This window comes from Caretta caretta, chromosome 5 (assembly GCF_965140235.1).
Source record: "Caretta caretta isolate rCarCar2 chromosome 5, rCarCar1.hap1, whole genome shotgun sequence".
Taxonomy (NCBI): Eukaryota; Metazoa; Chordata; order Testudines; family Cheloniidae; genus Caretta; species Caretta caretta.
In genome coordinates, this window is record NC_134210.1 from 72,088,184 (window position 1) to 72,106,259 (window position 18,076).

General features: G+C 41.1%; 1 protein-coding gene across 1 annotated transcript in view; it reads right to left on the reverse strand.

Annotated features, from left to right (window-relative positions):
- Positions 1-18,076, reverse strand: part of EPB41L4A (erythrocyte membrane protein band 4.1 like 4A) — a 223,712-nt gene that overhangs the window by 36,836 nt on the left and 168,800 nt on the right. The window contains exons 13-17 of the mRNA XM_048851753.2: positions 16,894-16,984; positions 13,402-13,485; positions 9,330-9,443; positions 5,883-5,930; positions 2,765-2,842 (exon numbers count right to left, since the gene is read on the reverse strand). Coding sequence (XP_048707710.2) covers positions 2,765-2,842; positions 5,883-5,930; positions 9,330-9,443; positions 13,402-13,485; positions 16,894-16,984 — 415 coding nt within the window. The remainder of the gene's footprint in view (positions 1-2,764; positions 2,843-5,882; positions 5,931-9,329; positions 9,444-13,401; positions 13,486-16,893; positions 16,985-18,076) is intronic.

An 18,076-nucleotide genomic window follows, 5' to 3' on the forward strand; every position in this document is an offset into this window, starting at 1 on the left:
TCAAAATGGATTCTTTGAGGATCTGCTCCATGATTTTGCCGGGGACTGAAGTGAGGCTGAAGTGAACAAGTCTGTAGTTCCCCGGGTTCTCTTTCTTCCCTTTTTTAATATGGGCACTATATTTGCCTTTTTCCAATCATCTGGGACCTCCCCTGATCACCACAAATTTTCAAAGATAATGGCCAATGGCTCTGCAATTACATCAACCAACGTCCTCTGCACCCTCGGATGTACTAGATCTGGACCCATGGACTTGTGCACGTCCAGCTTTTCTAAATAGTCCTTAACCTGTTCTTTTACCACTGAGGGCTGCTCACCTACTCCCCATACTGTGTTCCCCAGTGCAGCAGTCTGGGAGCTGACCTTGTCTGTGAAGACCGACGCAAAAAAAGTATTGAGTACTTCAGCTTTTTCCACATCATCTGTCACTATGTTGCCTCCCCCATTCAGTAAGGATCCCACACTTTCCCTGACCACCTTCTTGTTGCTAACATACCTGTAGAATCCCTTCTTGTTACCCTTCACATCCCTTGCTAGCTGGAACTCCAGTTGTGCCTTGGCCTTCCTGATTACACCTCTGCATGCTCCAGCAATATTTTTATACTCCTCCCTAGTCATCTGTCCAAATTTCCACTTCTTGTAAGCTTCTTTTTTGAGTTTAAGCTCACCGAAGATTTCACTGTTAAGCCAACCTGGTCGCCTGCCATATTTGCTATTCTTTCTGCACTTCGGGATTGTTTGTTCCTGCGCCCTCAATAAGGCTTCTTTAAAATACAGCCAGCTCTCCTGAACTCCTTGCCGCCTCATATTAGCTTCCCAGGGGATCCTGCCCATCAGTTCCCTAAGGGAGTCTAAGTCTGCTTTTCTGAAGCCCAGGGTCCATATTTTGCTACTCTCTTTTCTTCCTTTTGTGAGGATCCTGAACTCAACCATCTCATGGTCACTGCTGCCTACGTTGCCACCTACTTCTACTTCCCCTACCAATTCTTCCCTCATATCCATAGAGAGAAGACATAAGCTAACTTTGGCAAACAGAGAGAACCAGTGGGTTTTACTCATGAATTTGCTTTTCAAGAACATGCCTGCAAATGAATCAGTGAGTTTACAAGAAATATAATTATTTCAAGTGAATAACTCTTGAATGACTTCTTAAGAATCTGAGTTAAATATTTTCTTCATTTTCATAGGTCTTAGTTAATACTACTAACAACCTAGCCCTTACACTTTTCAATAGTAGATCTCAAAGCACTTTACAAAGCAGGTCAGTATCATTAGCCACCCTATTGAAGAGATGAGGAAACTGAGGGCACAGACAGGGGAAGTGACATGCCCTAGGCCACCCAGCAGGCTCGTGGTAGAGCTGGGAACAGAAACGAGGTCTCATGAATCTATAGCTAGTGCTCTATCCACTAGACTACACTTCCCCTAGTTAAGCTTACTTACCTCTGCCTATTTATAAACTGTTTATGTTATCCATGATACACCAAACTAGATTCACCAAGCCTGAAACAAAATTCCTTTGTTCATGTATAAACTGTGTTATCTATGGTACACTAAAACAGGACTTACTACTGATTTGGGGAATAATATACTTTGGTCTTATCTTACCTAGAGAAGAGTGTCCCCAACAGGATGGACCCACTCTCTAATGTATAATATCTCTGTTAAGAGCTCTCCACAGAACCGTACAAAAGAGATTGTGTCTGAAGTAACCATTGCTTACTGCTTGCTTATGTTCTGGTTTGTTTTGTCTTTATTTTCTTTTTCTTTCTTTTCCTTTCTTTAATAATAAAATAGTCATAGTTAATAACAGTGATTATTCTGCCTGTCTTCAATCACGGTATCCCCTCAGGTGTGGCAGGCAACCCATGTAATTAAAATAGTGGAGGTTACATCCTTGAAATGGCATTAAAAGAAGCAGATATTAAAATTCAGCCTACCATTTCTTGTTTCTCTAGGCTGTACTTTAAAAAAAATTGGATAAAAATATTTGACGCCCAACACCTTAAGAGATCCCTTTCTACTCTGAACACACCAGCCACAACCAAGTAATCAGTGCACAGTAAGTAAGGAATTGGATTTGACTGGAGCCAACAAATATTTGGGTTCAAGATAGTGATGGGAAAGTTGAACTAAGTTTTCTTTTAGAAGAGATTGAAGTAAGAAGAAATGGAAATGGGGTCATTCAGATCTAAGACCATGATTCCATTCCCTTCTGCAGAGACAATGCTAACAATGTGCTGGAGTAATGACATCCTCTTGACACGCTCTTTTCTTTTACAAATAGACTTTGTTCTTTGAATGGTAGAGTGGGTTGTTTCCCTTCAATTTTAGTCATATTTTGAGATGCTGACAATTCACAAGTATATGTGAATGTCATACACTGCACTGCCAGAGATTATATGCATCCATAGTCATTGGAACAGTTCATTTTTTGATCATGATACATTAAAAATGCAAATCTGTTGTAAACTTCTTCATGTAATTGATTGCATGGGGTGCATTAACAATGAATTCTTCCCAAATGACCAGTATGGGGGCTAGAATTGATTGCATACACATATGTATATGTGCGTCTCTAATTAAATCACTTATATGCAAATTTGAGCTTTAAGTTGCCACATTATGTCTCAGTGAGATTGTATAAAACTAGAGCAAGTTAATATAGTCTATAAAAAGATCAGCAGAAAAACACAACTGTTACAGAAATATTAACAATCTATTTGTGTTTTGCACTTCAGTGCCTGCAGTAATTAAAGTTTACCTGTTTCTCTTCTTCCAATGCTCCCGATTAGAATTTTCTGACTCACTACCACTGCTTGTATTACAACGAGATCGTGACCTAGGGAGTGGAACAGTAAATCAGGAACTAAGAACAAGAATCATCCATTAGTTCACTCTCAATATTAACTATGTAACATTTTGTAATTAATACTTTATAAAATAAAGAGCTTGTGTTCATTTGTTTCCTATTATTAGAATGTCCATAATACTGTAAAGTTCTGTACAAGTCTATGAACAATATCCAACAAGAAGTAGGAAACAGTAGAGATGCAGAGAGAATGTAAAACTTCGTCTATACTTGAAAGTGATTTCAGAGTATGTTTTTCCGTGTTAATGATCAGAAACAATTGTTTTGAAAGCAGATATCCACACTGCTGTGTTTTCTAGGCTTTAGCTACTTACGTTTTGGACCACTGAGTCCACACAGTACTGCATTTCTTCAAAATAACTGCACAGCCTTCAGGATGGGCATCCCACTGTGTAGTCACAGAAACATAGAAATGTAGGGCTGGAGGGGACCCCAAGAGGTCAGCTAGTCCAGTCCCCTGGGCTGAGGCAGGACCAAGTAAACCTAGACAATCCCTGATAGGTGTCTGTCTGATGGGGATTCCACAACCTCCCTTGGTAACCTATTCCAGAGCTTAATTACCTTTAGTTAGAAGGATAGCTATCCTACATTTCCCTTACTGCAAATTAAGCCAATTTACTTCTTGTCCTACCATCAGTGGACATGGAAAATTGATCACTTCACTCTTTATAGCAGCCCTTAATATATTTGAAGAGTGTTGTCAGGTCCCCCTCCCACCCTGGTCTTCTTTTCTCAAGACTAAACATGTCCAGTTTTTTAAATCTTTCCTCATAGGTCAGGTTTTCTAAACCTTTTATAAGTTTTCTTGCTCTCCCGTATACTCTCTCCAATTTCTCCACATCTTTCCTAAAGTGTGGCACCCAGAACTGGACACACTACTCCAGCAGAGGCCTCACCACTGATAAGCAGAGTGAAACAATTACCTCCCATATCTTATATACAACACGCCTTTTAATACATCTCAGAATGGTATTAGCCTTTTTTCACAACTGCATTACATTTTTGATTCATATTGAATTCATGATCCACTATAACCCCTAGATCTTTTTCAGCAGTCCTAGCACCTAGCCAGTTATTCCCAATTTTGTAGCTGTGCATTTCATTTTTCCTCCCTAAGACTCCCTACTTTGCACTAGTCTTTATTGAATTTCATATTGTTGATTTCAGACAAACTCTCTGATTTGTTAAGGTCCTTTTGAATTCTAGTCCTGTCCTCCAAAGTGCTTGGAACCCCTCGCAGTTTGGTATCATCAGCAAATTTTATAAGCATATTCTTTACTCCATTACCCAAATCATTAATGAAACTATTGAATGTTCTCCTGCTAGGCTCTAGGCATTCTGAGCTTCTTCTCCCTGCACGTTTTGGCACACCTACCAGAACCCACTATAATTCTGGGACTTGGGGACAAACCAAAAATTTCTGATGATTCCTCTCCTTTCACCCCATCATTCCCCTTGCTTTTTGAGAGTTGCACGATTTTCAAACTGGTATGAAGCAGCATGGAGGAAACACTGCTGACAGTCAGTATATGAACAGGCTGTCAGGTGTCATGATGATGCAGGCAATATGGGTACATGAGAAGGAAACCGAGCAGTCACTTTTGCATGAGCTTGTCTTGGAGCGGCTTCTCTCTTTGAACCACTGCTTCAGGACTCTCCCAATTAGCACCTTCCTCGCTTATCAAGCCTTTCACTGGCCACTTGGACAGGAGAAAGGAGCTGTTTAACTATACCCTGAGCTTGCTGCATTTTGTACAACCTCTGAGACAGCAAGCAAGAGAGCCCTCACCAATGGGTGGGAAGAAGAGGTGGAGAGATTTTCTGGATGCTATGAACAGCCAGAGAAATTACCTTTATTGAATGATGCAACTGGTCAAGGACACAGGGTCAGTGATGTGTTGTGTTCCTATTATGAGGCTAGACTGTTATATCTTTGTGTAAGGATTTCATGCTGCTCTCTGAAAAAGATCTTTGGAAATTTTCAACCAATTTCATGACATTTTTAAGAATGAAAGTATGGCCAGACTGGGTCAGACCAATTGTCCATCTAGCCCAGTATCCTGTCTTTCAACAGTGGCCAGTGACAGATGCTTCAGAAGGAATGAACAGAATGGCAGTTATCGAGTGATCCATTCCCTCTCATCCAGTCCCAGCTTCTGGCAGTAAGAAGTTGAGGGACACCCTTAGCATGGGGTTGCGTCCCTGACCATTTTGGCTAATAGCCATTGGTGTGTGAATTTACCATGAGCTGGATCACACAGGGGTGCATCTGGCTCACACCAGCATTTAAACAGTGAGGTGACAGCCAGTCTGGATGACCCCAGAAGAGTAGAGGGCACACAGGTAAACAGACAGGCTGACCCAGGTGTGCAGCAAAGTAATGTGGGATTGCAGTGGGAGATGAAACATTTGAATTGAAATAGGGATGTGTTCACAGCTAACTTCTTGTGAGAAAACTCATCCTGAATGTTGGTAAACTCGCTTCCAAAGGAAGTTAATTACAGTAGGTTGAGACACCAGATAATTCTAAACAAAAACGTGTATGTAGAGGCAATGCAATTTATCCTGAAAACCTCAAGTTGATCCAAAATAACTTTCAAGTGTAGACAAGCCCTTAGTAAACTTTCACCAGGCGGTATAGTACGGTAGGGTAACTTCTAATGAGTTTTGCCATGGTGAGTCTAGAAGCAGTAACTGAGGTCGTACTATGAAGCTTTTCAGCGGACAAAGGGTACTTATACAGTTTTACATGGGTGGGATTCAACACATTTTTAAATGATCCAGTAAAAAAACTAATACAAAGCTCTAAATGTAGCAATTTAGACAGATGGATAAGTACAAAATAGACAACTTTGTGCTATTGTAGGTTATTAAAGTATTGTAATTAAACAACATTCTGTATGCTACCATTTTGTTGTTTGTATTAGAATGTAATTCATCCCTATTGAGACATAAATACAGAAGTCTCCAATATTCTCTTTCCAACCTCTCCTTGTCAAATAATATTTACCTTCTCCTTTGCTTTAGATCTGAATCTTCACCACTGTTCTGGGCTTTCCTATGACATAAAGATAATTAAGGAAGCTTTGAATGAAACATTACTGGCCACTTGAAGTCTAATATTAATAGGCACTCACCTTCTCCAACAAAGCCTTCAGAAAGAAAATAGTTGATGCTTGTAAAGCGCTTGAAGGATCAAAGTATTCTTATACCATTTTAAAAACTACCATATGCACATGGAACACTGGTGAGTTATCTGTGAGATCTGAAATTCATTTTCTAAAGAGTACTGAACGACTTTAAAAAACTTAGAATGACTTAAGTGGACTTTGCAAATAAACAGAAGGAAAAAACAGTCTGATCAGGTTGTGATTCTACTGAGTTTAACAGTGTTCTTTAAAAGTGGCCCGAAAAAGATTTTTCATTGATCTTGTGCCCACTTTTGCTTCTGTATGATGTATAAAGAAGGGATTAAGGGCTGATTTTTTTCTCTTTGTTTTTTTACAATAAAAATATGAGGAATGTCAAGTTTGGTTCTCCCCGGTTTATTTGGAGGACCTCCTCGGGGAACCAGAAATGTATATTCTGAGTTCTCGCATCTTACCTAAGGAGGAAATATGGTGTTCAATCTGCAACAAGGAGGTTCCTTTTCCAAAAGTCACTGAAGTTAACCAGGCCAATTGAGGCCAGATCCTCGTGTGAATCAGTGAAGCTAAGCTGATCTACATCTGCTGAGGATCAAGTCTGAAGGTTATAAGCAACTGACAAAAGATCCTTTCCTCTCTCAATTATTGTGATGTCAGTTTTACTAGTTCTCCGGTCATCAGAGAGTCTTTCAAAGCAGACAAGTCCTGAATTTTTAAGTATTTAGAAAATAACAAAAACTTTTAGGTCTTCTTTATACATTAGTATAAAGCAAAATATTGACACACTTTTTATTTTGTTCACCTTGAACTTTGCAGGTCATCTTTAACTATGCATAGATGGATGGCTATAGTTCCCTCTACAGTCAATGACAAAGCTCTCGCATTGACTTCAGTGGGAGCAAGGTTGAGCTCAGCAAGTTAGCCAATAGAGTGCATTCAGTGTAGTAAAGTCTGACTTTTTTCTACTAAGGCTAGTAAACAGCACACAAACAGCACAATTATTCTGTTATAAGGCAGATGAAAAAACAAAGAGCACTAATGAAATTCAAGACTCAGCAGGATATAATTGGGTTAACATCTGACAGTGTCCACAATCTCATGTATGAGATAAGACTTTGAAAAACATTTCTATAATGCTGTGGCCTAAGAGAAAATGTGTTATTGGCATGACCACCTAACAATATTGTAGATATTGCAGATGCCTGTCCCAGGTAATACATGCTACACATCTCAGAAAGACCTCTTATTGCATGGCACACAAGTGTTATACTTTTCATGACATACAGTGTTATACATTGCACATCTAAATTTCCTTTTTTAAAACTGACCCCAGTGAGCATTCGGATGGCTAAAATTGAACTGTATCAGAATAATGGTCTCAGGAAAATAAAATACATTCCAAGTAAGACTTACAAGCGCCAGATACCCAGCAGGTGGAAATCAACATAATCCAGTGACTTCAATAGAGCTATGCTGGTTTATACCAGCTGAGGATCTGGCCCACAGGGTCCAGTACAGAGGTGGACAAACTGCAGCCCGCAGGCCACATCCGGCCTGTGGGACCGTCCTGCCTGGCCCTTGAGCTCCCGGCTGGGGAGGTTAGCCAGAGCTCTAGGTGGCAGGGCTGCGAGTTCCTGCCAGGCAGCGTGGCTGTGAGATCCGCCAGCTGTAGTGTATTAAATTGCTCCCCGTAGGAATGTGCTACTTATGGTGTACTACTTACAGCTGCCAGTCCTGGTGCTCTGAGCAGCATGATAAGGGGGTGGGGAGTGGGGGGGTTGGATAAGGGGCAGGAGGTTCTGGGGGGCAGTTAGAGGACAGAGAATGGGGCAGCTGGATAGGCAGGGGAGTCCCGTGGGGCCTGTCAGGGGGCGGGGATGTGGACAGGGGTTGGGGCAGTCAGGGGACAGGGAGTAGGTGGGGTCCCGGGGGGTGGTTAGGGGCGGGGGGGCCTGGGATGGGGTGGTCAGGAGACAAGGAGCAGGGAGGGTTGGATGGGGCGGGAGTTCTGAGGGGGGCAGTCAGGGGGTGGGAAGTGGGAGCGGGTGGGGGCCAGGCTGTTTGGGGAGGCACAGCCTTCCCGACCCAAGTGTAGTGTATTAAATTGCTCCCTGTAGGAATGTGCTACTTACGGTGTACTATTTACTGCCAGTCCTGATGCTCTGCAAGTAGCACATTCCTATGGGGAGCAATTTAATACACTGCACCAGCCCTCCATACATTTTCAGAATGCCGATGTGGCCCTCAGGCCAAAAAGTTTGCCCACGCCTGGTCTAGTATGAGGTTATCAGGCAGATTTACCTGGTGAGATCCTCACCACTGCTCACCCATTCATGCAGAATAAAAGGGCTGCAGTAGCATAAATGTCCCTAAAAACCCTATAATCCATCTGGGAGAGGATTCCCTCACCTTCAGGGCTGGTCTCTGAGGACTCCCTTGCAAGCCCTGATATCAGAGGCATACTGAGGACAGTGCTCAGGGTGTTCGGGGCAGGGCTGCAGCACACTGCACTCTGGAGATTCCCGGAAGTGCTGTGGCTGACATAACTAAGATAACCCTGGAGACCTATTGAAAGTATGCTGGGAGTCTCTCCAGCACTCGGCGCACCCCAGGATTGCAGCTGCAAAGGGCTGTTGGATTACAGTAGCCCCAGTTCTTCCTGGATTGCAAGTTCGGGGCTTTGTCTGTAACTCACACAGCACAGAATCTCACCCCATATTGTTTTATTGTATTTGACTAAGTTACTCAAATGTTTGTATAATTAAAGGAACATACCAAATAGTTCACAGCTCTGTTTTTGCAGACATATTGTCCAGTGTTCTGAGAGTCACCAAAGGCCATATTGAGGAGCATTTCCTTAATGGCTTCACCAGTTTAGCCTTTTTGTTTGAAACAATAGTGCAGTACTGATATTCTTTCTAAAATCACATTGCCAAACAAGCGGCCTCCTCACTCTGCTCCACGTAGCGAGCAGCAGCAACTGGGATAAGCACATGGGGCAGATCATTCAAATCCCCAAACCAGCTGGCACCAGCAACCACAGCAGGCAAAGGGGCTAAGTCAAGGCCTTCCAGCCTCCCACCTCTCCCACTGGACTTAGGATTTTCCTGGGTCACAGGGGCCACACTTTCTTCCTTCCACATAGAGAGCAGTAATTCTGGAATTTTTGTTCACTCATTGATTATTGGTGCAACTTCTCTTCTCTGACACAGCTCTGGATTAAGCAGCCTTTACTGAGCCCAAAGCAAGGAGAACTGCAAAAGAAGACTTGTGTTGTAAGAAGAAACTAATATAACTCTCCACATTCTTACCTTCTTCTAACTTGTTGCCCAGATTCATTTTCACTGCCACCTGATGGGTTCCGTCGTCGAGAGTAAGGAAACTTTGGTGATTTATTGCGGTCATTGGAAGAATTATACAGTCCACTAGAGTTAAACAGCAGCAGTAAACAATTGACCTCAAAAATATCAGAAGATTTAGATATCCCAGCATCATTGTACAGAAATACTGTGCAGGCACATACTTAGATTTTTAAAAATAGCTGTAATGGCCATGTTAAGAATTAGTACATTTCTCTACTGAATGGAGTGTAGATAACAAGATTTGGTCAAGTTGAGATTGAGGATGTTATTGTTTTTCAGAAATAAATATATTACACTGAATCTTGAAAACAAGGGACAATTATACAGAACCCTTCAGGGTGTGGTAATTGGACATTACAAAGCACTGCCACTGATTCAGTAGTTTAGGGCAGCCACAAAGAAGAACAGACCCATCCATTATTTCTGGCATAGGAAGATTTTGTAATAAAGAACTGTTGTAGCTGAGAGCTAAACTTTCAGATACACATTTTATTTATAATGCTAGTGAAAACAGGAGACTAATCCATACTATAATTTACATATGTAGGGACCTTAGCCCCCTCCCCCAATGTACACATAACTTTAATTAACATAAACCATCCAATTAATGCAAATGGGAGTTATGAGACCGTAGCATAGATGCCCTAAAGAATAGTCCTTGTTTTGAAACTAAAAAGGGTTCCAGAGACTTTATGCACTGAAATAAAAATGTCAGCAATTGCATCTATAAATATTAAAAACAAATATGCTATGGAACCAAACAACATGAACCTCTCAAGATATTTTCTTAATTGCAATTAACCAAAGCTTTCACTCAGGTTTTAGCTCTCCACACTACCATCCACATAGAAAAACCTATTACCTGAGTCTAGAGATGCTTTGAACACAGCTTGCTTACGTGGCTAGAGGTATAGGTCTATATAGCTGAGCTCTACTTTAACTTGGGCTGGAACATGCTCACTTTCCAGTGTGGCTGCAGCCCGTACCCAGGTTACATAACTCAAGTGCTGAAAGTCCTCCAATGCCTTTCCACAATTTCTCCAGGGTTGTATTTTCCTGCCCTTCTACCTATTCCCTTCCTCCGTGCCCGCTAGATGTCACCTTACACCAGACTGACATTTATGCCCCACATTCCATGAGACTTGCTCCATTTCTGCACAGCACTCAGAGAGCACTAGAACAGAGAGGCCATCCAGGAAATCCTCATCCCATTGTGTTGCTGGCTGGTCAGAGGCTCACACCAAAATCAACATATCTGTGAGAACATCGCCAAGAGACTGGCAGAGGTGGGGATTCATCAAATGGGAATAGCACAGGAAAAGTATCAAAAACTTGAAGAGTGCACACTGCAAGGCAAGAGACTCCAACAGCAAGTCTGGCATCTAACCAGGAATACCATCAACTTGCTTCTGAACTCATATGGCCTCTTCATCTGCGTGTCCTGGCACTGAAGGGTCAGCACAAGTTCCTCACACAGCTCCACATAGGTAGCCTTACTCATGTGTAGGTGTCAAGGTTCCTCCCCCACTCTGAACTCTAGGGTACAGATGTGGGGACCTGCATGAAAAACCTCCTAAGCTTATCTTTACCAGCTTAGGTCAAAACTTCCCCAAGGTACAAAATATTACACCCGTTGTCCTTGGACTGGCCGCTACCACCACCAAACTAATACTGGTTACTGGGGAAGAGCTGTTTGGACGCGTCTTTCCCCCCAAAATACTGCCCAAAACCCTGCACCCCACTTCCTGGACAAGGTTTGGTAAAAAGCCTCACCAATTTGCCTAGGTGACTACAGACCCAGACCCTTGGATCTTAAGAACAATGAACAATCCTCCCAACACTTGCACCCCCCCTTTCCTGGGAAATGTTGGATAAAAAGCCTCACCAATTTGCATAGGTGACCACAGACCCAAACCCTTGGATCTGAGAACAATGAAAAAGCATTCAGTTTTTTACAAGAAGACTTTTAATAAAAAATAGAAGTAAATAGAAATAAAGAAATCCCCCCTGTAAAATCAGGATGTAAATATCTTACAGGGTAATTAGATTCAAAAACATAGAGAACCCCTCTAGGCAAAACCTTAAGTTACAAAAAAGATACACAGACAGAAATAGTTATTCTATTCAGCACAATTCTTTTCTCAGCCATTTAAAGAAATCATAATCTAACACATACCTAGCTAGATTACTTACTAAAAGTTCTAAGACTCCATTCCTGTTCTGTCCCTGGCAAGAGCAGCATACAGAGAGACACAGACCCTTTGTTTCTCTCCCTCCTCCCAGCTTTTGAAAGTATCTTGTCTCCTCATTGGTCATTTTGGTCAGGTGCCAGCGAGGTTACCTTTAGCTTCTTAACCCTTTAAGGTTAAGGGTTAAGGTCCAAGGTGAGAGGAGCTTTCCCCTGGCCAGCAGGGATTTCAAAGGGGTTTACCCTTCCCTTTATATTTATGACAGTAGGGAAGACCCAATGTTGGTCATCCCAGGTCTGCATGATGATGTAGTCCCACCATTCAGTGCTTGTGGTCTTTGATACATCAGTCATGATGGGGGATTCACAGCAACTAAATCCTGAATCAGCTGTGCCTATTGTGCCATATCCGCATACAGTCTGCTGATCTCAGCAAGACACACTGTTGCCTTCTCAGGGTGACAAGCCACTGCCAAAATGCTCTCCACCACATTTCATGCCCTGCACTGGCCAGCTATTCCAGAAATAAGAGTTGCATTAATGCCAACAGCTGGAACAGGTCATGAACGGGTCCTGAGCTGGATCCAGGCCTTGCTACTTGTTGGAATGGAGGCACAGCAATGTGGAGCATGCCAAGCTGGAAGTGCTTGAGTTTACTGACTTTGAGGGCTAAGACTACTTTCGCACAGGGGCCTAGGAAGGACAGACAAGTCTGATGTTCTGACTGGATCACAGCACAAGTTAATTAATTTACAATATGATAATTCCCCACAAATACCCTTGGTGTGAAAATATTTAAGGAAAAGGTCATATATATGACAGCATGTGTATACTCTGGCCACAATGTCAGGTAGAAGGCAAAACAAGTGCTTCCAAAACCCCAGTGAGTATATATTTCATTATGACAGAGTAGTTTATTGCTCTTACACTAAGTAGCTCCACAATCTTTTTGGATGAGATATGTTAAACTAAGGTCCTAAATTGGTGCATTGAAGATCACTTGGTATTTTTCACAAAAAAAATGATATAGTAACACCATGTATTCTGCCCAAAATCCGGTTTGGGTGTTACATTCTGCCTTCCTAAATACCCTCTGGTGTTTCAGTTACATTATTCTTCTTAACTCCCTGCCATAAATGGTTATTTTAGAGCATTACTGTGCTCAGTTCAAGAGTTGGTACTTCATTCCAGAGGTGACTGCATTTCAATGGTGGAAATTCTTTATTAGACACCCTGAAAACCAGCCTATGCAGCCAAGTGCTTTGGGATGGAAGGAGCTATATAATTTCAAGATCATCATTTGGCTGCTAAAATATCAAACTTGCATCTTCCCAAAGGGGTCATTTTAACACAAAAGCAGCAACATCGCAATTGCATAACATTTCCTCTCTCAAAGGTCACAAAATCATTTTTAATGTCAATTTACCATGAATGTAATAATATACTAAATGTTTCAACTAGATTAAGCATAATGCTTATTTCTTCTGCAAAAGTGTAATTTGCTACCAGGATATTACTTTTGTACTCTGATTTACATTACTGAAAAATAAATACATGCACTTTACGCTTCCAGCAACAGAATACTTATCAATTGTTTCGTTCTTTCCCTGAAAGGGCACTGATCAGAACAAGCCATGATGGCATCCAGAATGTACAAATGGAACCCAGGGACTTATGCAGAAATACCAGGTAACATGCTACACATACAGGTCTGGCTCCTGGAATGCATGATATATTGTCACTCGGACCTTGCTACTCATAAATATATTACATCAACCATTCTTGCACCATCAACCAAGCAAAATCTTTGCTATTGCATGATGTTTACCTTACCTCTGGGGGCCATTTTCCTCCCATGGTGCACTTATTTTACTTCTTTGGGTTTCTGGACTATTTTCACTTTTTGCCTTTTTAAAGCTAAGGAAAAATACATATAAAAATAAAAACCATGACAATGATGATTTAAAAACACTTTATTTTGCCTATGACCTCATTAATGCTTATTCTAGAGACTGAGGGCTTGTGGCTTGTCTGAGGGCGTGTCTACACTTACCAGGGGATCAATGCACGGTGATCGATGCATCGGTGGTCAATTTAGCAGGTCTGGTGAAGACCCACTAAATCGACCACAGATCGCTTTCCCGTCAACTCCTGTACTCCACCTGAATGAAAAGTGCAAGGGGAGTAGATGGGAGAGCATCTCCCATTGACATAGCGTAATGTGGACGCGGGGTAAGTAGATCTAAGTACGTCGATCTCAGCTATGTTATTCACCTAGCTGAAGTTGCGGAACTTAGATTGATCTCCCCCCGTAGTGTAGACAAGACCTGAGAAAACCCAGTTCTCAGGCATAAAATCATTGGCCCTCCATCTGGAAGAACTCCTCACAGAAACATCAGCTATGGAAGTTGGAAAGAGCACCAGCAAATTAGCTCTGCAATATCATTTCTGACTAACTCTGGAAAAAAATGTTCCAAGGCAGCCCGGGATAGGACAGTGGACTCACAAGTAGTTAGTAGTGAGCATCTGACTGAACTCTTACACTACCTATGGAGGAGAAGCCATCAATATGTTCTAAAACAGTGGCTCTCAAACTTTCCAGACTACTGTACCCCTTTCAGGAGTCTGATTTGTCTTGCATACTCCAAGTTTCACCTCACTTAAAAAGTACTTGCTTACAAAATTAGACATAAAAATACAAAAGTGTCACAGCACACTACTACTGAAAAATTGCTTATTTTCTCATTTTTACTATATAATTATAAAATAAATCCATTGGAATATAAATATTGTACTTACATTTCAGTGTATAGTTTACAGAGCAGTATAAACAAGTCATTGTCTGTATGAAATTGTAGTTTGTACTGACTTTGCTAGTGCATTTTGTATAGCCTGTTGTAAAACTAGGCAAATATCTAGATGAGTTGATGTGCCCCCTGGAAGACCTCTGTGTACCCCTGGTTGAGAACTACTGTTCTAAAACACCTGAATCTTTGCAAGATCATCTGTAATATCTCTTCTTTCTTTCAGTTTCTTTTTCCATTGCTGGTTTGTACATTTTCTACTCCAGCCAAGGAAAAATGGCCAAGACTCCCTGGACAGGCTATCAGTGTCACTCCAAGAACTGGTTTCTGGTTGGAGAATGCTCTCTCTCTCTCTACATTGGCTGATCATGCCTTCCCCACAGCACCTACAGTTTTTGCAGCTGGGAATACTAACTCAGACTCCCAGTCCAGCGTACCACTGGATAATCAAGCTCCTCATAACTGTCACAGCATCATATTGTAAATATAAATGCTACAGACACTTCCAAAGTACAAACCATCAACAGAGGCTTCTAGAGAGGTTTAGAGAGACACAAGCCAGCATTCTTCACTGTAAAGGTAAAGTTTCTCACCTCCCTGATAGACTCAGCTTTATTAAGAAAACTTGGATACTTAATTTGTTAATCTACTTTTAACCTCAGCCTTCTGTTACTCCAGGTCATTGAGTTAATCATTTAATTCTCATATAGTGTAAAAATTGAAAAGCTACCAACAAGGCAGCAGAAAAAGACAGAAATTAAATGAGGTCACTTCAGAAGGTGAATCATATTTTTCTTAATATTGCACCCATTTGGCTGTCAATTCAGATGTATGCAGAGAATCTATTCCCAACCCCAACTCACTGCAGTTGGTGCAAATGAACCCGATAAATAGGTTCTGTCCTGTATTGAGGGACCCTCCCCTGCCCATTTTTCCCCCCATTGCATTACAATTACCCAATGAGGTGATCATTAGAATGGTGACACAATTTTAAATGTATGTCCAACACAGTTTTAAAAAAGAGAAAGAGGAATAATCCCAGGTGCTGAATTAACAGTATTAGAATTCTAAACCATTTCTCATTCAGAGCAGACATACATTTTACAGAGTGCTAGAGCATGGCAGCTCTTCAGATACTGGCATTATCTTTAGGAATGCAGTTGCAAAAGGGATTGAGCTCATTCAGTATCTCTGAAAAGGTTAGCACTGGAATTTCATGAGAGATTACTGTTTTTTTTCTGGTTTATCTTGAATTTATATCATTTATGCACAGGTGACCAGCTATCTATTTCAGCAGTGAATGAGATGCTAAGCTATGAAGACTCAGCTCAGAAGAGTTGATAAAAGATGCCTTGTAAGCATTTTTAGAGTGTACTACTAGAATGAAGTGGGATGGAGTACCAAATTGCAAATGCCTCACAGAGGAAGTATGCTGTCTGGTCCCCATGTTTAGTAGAGGTGGAAAATATTTCTCAAATGCTGATACAGATACAAAGAAAAATCAAGGCACTTTAGGAATTTTGTTATTTAACTCTCACACTAGAGAAACTTCTCTCTTAATATCTTCTCTAACAGTGGAACAAGTCTCTATACAGACACGTGCCTACAATACATAAGATATGCAGCCTGCAAGGAATAGCAGATATACTCTGAAGTTGTTTTAACCAGTTCTTTTCATTTAAAATGATTAACACCGTTTAAAAACATACATCAATGGGAATCTGCGGCAGAATTTTTTAGACTTTCAATTTTGTCATGTTCAGGTTTTCAGGTTCAGGTTTTCTTTCCCTCTTAAGTATATCTATTAACTGGAGAAGTATATTTCAGTTTTGAAAATTAAAGAGAATGGATCATTATATTCAATGGAGTGTTGCTGATTTACATCAGCTCATGATCTGGCCCAAAAGATTCTTAAACTTTAGTCAATATTATGCCTGGCCTTTCCAGTGTCTGCAGCACAGCAGAGTGGGTGGTGGCTGCAAGGACTGACAGCAGTGCCAGATTTCCCAAGGTGGGCAGCTTGGGTGGGATGGGGCCATGCTCACCTTTTCCCCTGCCTCACACCAGAAAGAAGAGCTGGCCCTGAACAGAGGCGGAGAGTAGGAACACATGCTGCGCCCTTTCAGAGGATTTCTCAGACTCCATTCTTCCTCTGCATTCTTGGATACTTTGATCCTGCCTTCTGAAGCTCCCACTGGGGCAGTGGACCTTCACCCCAACCCCAACCCAGGCAGTGTCTTTCATGCCATAATCTGGGGTTTTTTTTGTTTAAATCAAGACTGTATGTCTTTCTAAACCATACACTCTAGTGCAGCCAGAAGATAAGACGTTGATACAGGAATTACTGGGTGAAATTCTATGGCATGTGTTAGGCAGAAGGTCAGACGAGGACACCATGAAGATCCTTCCTGGTCTTAAAAATCTACTAATATTTAATATACTTCTTTTTCTATCCAACACTTTATGGGAGCTCTTCATCAGTAAGCCAAGATTAAACCTGTTTTGGTCTCACTACACTTACCTTTTTACTGGGGAAGGTGCAATAATTTTAGTGGTTCCTTCTTTTTCCCCATTTTCCATATTTGCAGTAACGTGATTTATGCTTTTGGATCCTGGGAAAAAAACAAAACCCCGAACCAACTTTTAATGGCTCTCCTACATATTTTGGCTACTTTGCAGAACTTTACACAATCCTATTGCATTTACTGCGGTATTGTGAAATACAAAAACATACAATTGCTAGAAGAATAGGAGTACTTGTGGCACCTTAGAGACTAACAAATTTATTAGAGCATAAGCTTTTGTGGGCTACAACCCACTTCATCGGATGCACAGAATGGAACATATAGTAAGGAGATATAAATATACATACAGAGAAGGCGGAAGTCGCTAGCTTATTGGTTCCCAGACTCTGGTCCATGAAGCATGTGTTAGCAATCCCTGAGGAGAAACTGGTCAAAAGATACTAGTTCCTTAACTTTATATCTAGCTGCACTGCATTAAAAGAAAGCTAAAAATATATTAAATACTTCCTTAATATTACCTTTCCACATAAGCAATTGCTGCAGTTCCCATACGGATATTATGCAGCTGCAAACAGGAGATGGTCTGCCCAACTATGAATAGGAGGGGAGGTGTCTTTATTAAGATGTAGTCCATACTACAAAAGAGTTGGTAATCCCTGATGTAATAACTGTGTGAAAAGAGGCCACTGAAATAATAATACAGCACAATGGATGGATCTTTTTAAAGGAAACTCTCTCAAATTGATAACTTAACATTGTTTGATGCTTGGATGATTTACCTGTATAACATTCATTATCACAATAGAACTTTGCTAATTTACACTTTTGACCGGAGAACAGCTATCAATTAATGAACTTGTGAAATGAAAAGTAAATAGGCAAACACAATAAACAATCAAAATAATGCTCATGAAACTTTGTCTTTTCTTCATTTATTTTGTCAGTTGTAGTTTAGTTTTAGTGGAGTGTGGATTAGCTAGATTTTTAGTGTATTAGTTATTTATTGGTGCTGACAATGCACTCAACATGTAAACTGACACAATCCCCGCCCCCAGGAATTTAGGACCCAATGTTGATCTGTGGGGGAGTAAGCCATTTAGGGAACTGGGCACTCTGAGCTGCACTCACAGAGTTTGTTTGCTATTTTTCTGTTTGAGGAACCACAGGCTGTGGATTCCA